The following is a 6,000-nucleotide window of genomic DNA, read 5'->3' as shown; positions in this document are numbered from 1 at the left end:
TGACTCTGGACAATGAAAAGGACTAGCACATTCACTATCTTTACTTTTATTTCCATTGTTCACGTAACATGATTATGACATCACATGATTATGACATCACGTAACATGATTATGACATACAATCCATATCAATATTCCACAAACACCTCATTCTGAAATGATTGTCCAAACACACACACACACTTCTTTCAGCAATATCCTACTCTGAACAATCTCGACTTTCTAAAATAACTAACATCATTTACTAAGATGATGAACATTGATATTAAAAGACAAGTTTTGTAAGTGTTAAGAACAGGGAAGAAGAGCTATTCTATGGACTACAAACCTACTATTTGGATTGTTGCATAATTAGCATATTATCACATGAATTAACCTTAATAAAATAGAAAGAACATGGATCACTTTATTAAAATGTTTATAGATACCACCAGCTAGTTTGCTCATGTCATTTCTTACGTTGGATTGACTGATTGTGTATTAGTATGTTGTTTATCCGCTTTATACTGTTCAGTCTGCTGTCTTTACCTTTTCATGCTTTTTTTTAATAGTTTAAATGTATTTGATACAAATTGGCTTAAATCTTGAAACCATTAACCTTTCACAAAAACATTTCTCACTTAAAATAAAATACAATTCTTGGAAACATGCATCAGTGTGCAGATATATTTTTTACATTATGAAGTCATCATCGTTCCCAGTCTAAACCGGCACCTCGTTAGGAGACCAACGGGCATCAGGTGGCACTCTCAATCATCACGATTATCCACCCTACTAGCATCCACTAACTGTAGAGGCTCCTCTTCTCCACCCTACTAGCATCCACTAACTGTAGAGGCTCCTCCTCCTCCTCTTCACCCTACTAGCATCCACTATCTGTAGAGGCTCCTCCTCCTCCTCTTCACCCTACTAGCATCCACTAACTGTAGAGGCTCCTCTTCTCCACCCTACTAGCATCCACTAACTGTAGAGGCTCCTCCTCCTCTTCTTCACCCTACTAGCATCCACTAACTGTAGAGGCTCCTCCTCTTCACCCTACTAGCATCCACTAACTGTAGAGGCTCCTCCTCCTCCTCCTCACCCTACTAGCATCCACTAACTGTAGAGGCTCCTCCTCCTCCTCCTCTTCTTCACCCTACTAGCATCCACTAACTGCGGAGGCAGCCTCCACTTCTTCATCATCATCAATACTCATGGAATTCTCTTCACATCTTTAGTCAGATTCTCTTCAGTGTTTGCGTTCTGATGGATCTTCTTGTGTCGTCCCAGCTTCATAGAACTGGTGAAGGTCTTACCACATTCAGCACAGCTGTACGGTCTCTCTCCTGTATGAGATCTGTTGTGTATCGTAAGTTCAGAAGCTTTTCTGAAGGTTTTCTCGCAGACAGAGCAGGAGAAAGGTCTCTCTCCCGAGTGCGTCCGTAGGTGTTCTTTCAGGCGCCCTGCTTGAGAGAAACAATTCCCACACACAAAGCAGCAGTGGGGTTTTTCTCCTGTGTGTAACTGCTGGTGTCTTTTCAAGGCTGAGGAGAAGCTGAACCGCTTGTCACAGTGGGGGCAGGGGTACGGTTTCTCTCCCGTGTGTACTTTCTGGTGGTCTTGCAGATGTCTTTTCTGAGTGAACTGCTTCTCGCACACAGAGCAACTGAAGGGCTTCTCTCCTGTGTGGATCCTCATGTGTAACTTGAATGCGGACAACTTCTGGCAATCTCTCCTACATATGTTACAGGTATAAGGACTCTCCCCCAAGTGGACTTTGCTGTGCGTTTTGAGGTACGACGCAGTAGTGAAGCGCTTCCCACACTCAGAGCAGCAGTGTGGTTTCTCTCCCGAGTGCGTCGGGTAATGTTCCTTCAAACGTGACAGTTGAACGAAACCTTTCCCACACACTGTGCAAGTGTGAGGTTTCTCTTCTCTGTGTAACTTCTTGTGTCTATTCAGAGCTATGGTGGAACCGAACATCTTGTCGCAGTCTGAGCAACCATAAGGTTTTTCAACTGAATGTACACTCTCGTGTCTTCGCAGATGTCCTTTGTGGTTGAACTGCTTCCCACACACAGAGCAGCTGTACCTCAGAGCTGTATTGTGGTTCACCTGGTATTGTTCAGTTTCTCCTGATGTTGACGGACTCTCCTCTTCCTCAGAACTCAGAGGATTGAGACAAGGAGGATCCAAGTCCAATCCAACTTCTTCTCCATCAGAATTGATCAGAACACCAAATTCCTCCTCCTCCTCATCTAGTCCTTCGTTTTTACTATTCATCTCAGGTGTTTGGTTGTGGTTGTCAAACTCAACAGGTGGTGGTAGTCCAGGTGGTAGATGGGTCTTCTGATGTTTCCATAGGTTGTGGGAACTGGTGAAGCTCTGGCCACATTCAACGCAGCTGTAAGGTTTCTCACCTGTGTGATCTCTGTGGTGTACTTTAAGGTCTGCTGGTCTTGCAAAATTCTTCCTGCATACAGAGCAGGAGTAAGGTTTCTCTCCTGTGTGCGTCCGGAAATGTTGCTTCAAACGTGATGATTGGGTAAAACTCTTCCCACACACAGAGCAGGGGTAAGGTTTCTCTCCAGTGTGTGTCAGCAGGTGTATTTTCATGGCTCCCAAATGGGCGAACTTCATCCCACAGGTCGGGCAGTGGTAAGGTTTCTCTCCAGTGTGTGTTTTCAGATGTGCTTTCAGGTGTCCCTTCTCACGGAATTGGTTTCCACACAAAGTACAGGGGTAAGGCTTCTCTCCTGTGTGAATTCTCATGTGTTTTTGTAGCGCCGATAATTTTTGGCAGTCTTTTCCACACACTGAACAGCAGTGAGAGCTCTTAGCGGTGTGGTTCTCCTGGTGATGTTCAGGTACTCCTGATGTAGAGGGACTCTCTTCAATGTCAGAACTCTGACTGGGATTATATCCTGTGTGAACATTTTTTGAATGGGTTAAACAAAGCAGCAGACAAGTCAAGAGAAAATTCCCAGGTTTTCCTGAAATCCTGGCTGGAGTATTCCTGATTTCCTGTTTATTCCCTCCTGATTCCGGGAATCTTCCAACCAGGATTTCTGAAAAACCTGGGCATTTTGGGAAAGTTAAATGAATTCAAACTCATCTCAATTTACCAAGAAGAGAAGGATCCCAGTCCATTTCTTCTCCATCAGAATTAATCAGCCCAACAACTTCCTCCTCCTCTTCTTCCTCCTTCCTCCTCCTCTTCTTCTTCATCCTCCAGTTCTTCAGTTTTAATCTTCAGTCCAAGTGTTCGGTCCTCCTCTTTAACATTAACAGTCATCCCAGCAGTTTGAGTGGAGGCTTCACTTTGGCTCTGGTCAGAAGGCAGGGACTCTGTTGGTTTGTGCCCAGCCTGGTGAGAAAATAAACATGTATTTAGGATGGAGAAAAACAATTAAAATAGTTCAAATTGCCTTAAAATTAAATTTTTGGTCCACCAGCCACAAAAAAAATTTACCAGCTAAAATATTTATTTTCTGCTTAAATGACACCAACAAAACACAAAATAAACAGATGTGTATGCTTCATAATATTTCAAAAACAATACGTGTATTACTGAGTTCAACCACTTTTTTGAGACCCCTTTTAAGGGCGGGTGGTTACCGTGGTAACGGGACTCGAGTCATGTTTGTGCTTGTGAGATCGAGTCTGACGAGTAGAAGTGCTACCTTCTCTTCCCTAGCAGTTGAAACTCAAAACATTGAAAAACCAACTTAGCTTTGTGAACAAAACCATGTCAACAGCCAAGAAACACAAGGACAAAGTTACACTTCAGTAGACTTTTCTTTTCAAGTAAATTAGACCAACTTTTATACCTGTGCGCAGCGCTTCTAAAAATGAATATTTTACTCAGCTCTTCACGTGCGCACAGCCCCCAGCAAGGCAGCGTTGCAGCACGAGGTGGGAGAGGCTTTAGGAGTCGCAGTTCTTGGACTTTGTGCAATTTATTTTCCAGTTAAGAAACAAAACGGCAGAAATAGTTTGAAAACAGCTACTGCAGCATTTCCTTTGCTATAAATGTGATCATACCTGACTATAAATGTGATCATACCTGACTATAAATGTGATCATACCTGACTATAAATGTGATCATACCTGACTATAAATGTGATCATACCTGACTAAACATGTGATCATACCTGACTAAACATGTGATCATACCTGACTACAAATGTGATCATACCTGACTAAACATGTGATCATACCTGACTATAAATGTGATCATACTTGACTATTTTTATTCACAAATCTTAGTGAAATGCTGGCACTGTGGAGCCCTGACCACGTCAACGTGGTGAAAAATCCACCCGCATTTGGCAGATTGTTTAGTCTCACTGTCTAGGGAGTCGGGTATAGTCAATGAGACTCAAAGGTGACGACTCAAAGGTGACAGCATGCTGCAGGACAGGACTAGCCAAACCTCAAGTGACGTGCTCTTCAGAACGCTCTTTCCCCATAGTGCAGGACAGGACTAGCCAAACCTCAAGTGACGTGCTCTTCAGAACGCTCTTTCCCCATAGTGAGAGTTGCAGACCTTGAAGTCTATAGGGAGTCCATTAGAGGGCTGCCACACCCTCGTTAAGGGAACCGCGCTCAACTGGTATCTAGGCTTGGCCCTGCTGCACCACAGTCATGACTAAAATGCATGTACAATGGAGAATCTCCCAATGGACAATTTTTGTAAATGTTTTATTTTACCTTTATTTACATTTTTAGGGATAGGGGGCAGCATTTTCACTGGATGAATAGCGTGCCCAGAGTGAACTGCCTCCTACTCTGTCCCAGATGCTAATATTCACCTATTGAAATCCCAGTGGGATATGGATCTGTTTGCACTTCCTACAGCTTCCACTAGATGTCAACAGTCTGTAGAACGTTGAATGAAGTTTCTACTGTGATGTTGAGCCGGATGGGAGCTGTTTGAGTCAGTGGTCTGGCAGAGAGCCAGGTCCTGGTCACGCGCATTCCACATGATATCGACTTGCGTTCCATTACTTCTATAGACACAAAGGAATTCTCCGGTTGGAACGTTATTGAATATTTATGATAACAACATCCTAAAGATTGATTCTATACTTAGTTTGACAAGTTTATTCGACCTGTAATATAACTTTTTGAAGTTTTTGTCCGGAGTTCGCCTGGACCTGCGCAAGCGTTTGGATATGTGTACTAAACGTGCTAACAAAAGTAGCTTCTTGGACATAAGAAATGGACATTATCGAACAAAACAACAATTTATTGTGGAACTAGGATTCCTGGGAGTGCATTCTGATGAAGATTAAAGGTAAGGGAATATTTATGATGTAATTTCGTATTTCTGTTGACTCCAACCAACATGGCGGAGAAATTTTGTTTCTATCTGAGCGCCATCTCAGATTATTGCATGGTTTGCTTTTTCCGTAATAAAAAAAAAAAACCTGACACAGTGGTTGCATTAAGAACAAGTGTATCTTTAATTTGATGAAAGATACATGTTTTACATATAAGTTTATGATGAGCATTTATGTTATTTGACGTGGCTCTCTGCAATTTCTCAGGATATTTTGGAGGCATTTCTGAACATGGCACCAATGTAAACTGAGATTTTTGGATATAAATATGAACTTTATCGAACAAAACATATATGTATTGTGTAACATGAAGTCCTATGAGTGTCATCTGATGAAGATCAAAGGTTAGTGATTTATTTTATTTCTGCTTTTTGTGACTCCTATCTTTGGCTGGGAAATGGCTGTGTTTTTTGGACTTGGCGGTGATCTAACATAATCATATGTTGTGTTTTCACTGTAAAGCATTTAAAAAAAAAATGGGACACAATGGGTAGGTTAACAAGATGTTTATCTTTCATTTGCTGTATTGGACTTGTTAATGTGTGAAAGTTACATATTTCCCAAAAATATTTTTGAATTTCCCGCGCTGCCTTTTCAGCGGAATGTTGTCGAGGGGTTCCGCTAGCGGAACGTGTGTCCTAGAAAGGTTAACTAGGCAAGTCAGTTAAGAACAAAT

General features: G+C 42.1%; 1 protein-coding gene across 1 annotated transcript in view; it reads right to left on the bottom strand.

Annotated features, from left to right (window-relative positions):
• Positions 1 to 30: 30 nt before the first annotated feature.
• Positions 31 to 6,000, bottom strand: part of LOC139568389 (zinc finger protein 850-like) — a 43,726-nt gene continuing 37,756 nt past the window's right edge. Inside the window, 4 exon segments of the mRNA XM_071390176.1 lie at positions 31 to 1,215; positions 1,218 to 2,903; positions 3,105 to 3,183; positions 3,185 to 3,346. Coding sequence (XP_071246277.1) covers positions 1,139 to 1,215; positions 1,218 to 2,903; positions 3,105 to 3,183; positions 3,185 to 3,346 — 2,004 coding nt within the window. The 3' untranslated portion in view covers positions 31 to 1,138.

Source organism: Salvelinus alpinus, chromosome 2 (genome assembly GCF_045679555.1).
Source record: "Salvelinus alpinus chromosome 2, SLU_Salpinus.1, whole genome shotgun sequence".
Classification (NCBI taxonomy): domain Eukaryota; kingdom Metazoa; phylum Chordata; class Actinopteri; order Salmoniformes; family Salmonidae; genus Salvelinus; species Salvelinus alpinus.
Note: the sequence above shows the minus strand (reverse complement) of the source record. Positions and strands in the feature narration are given on the sequence as shown.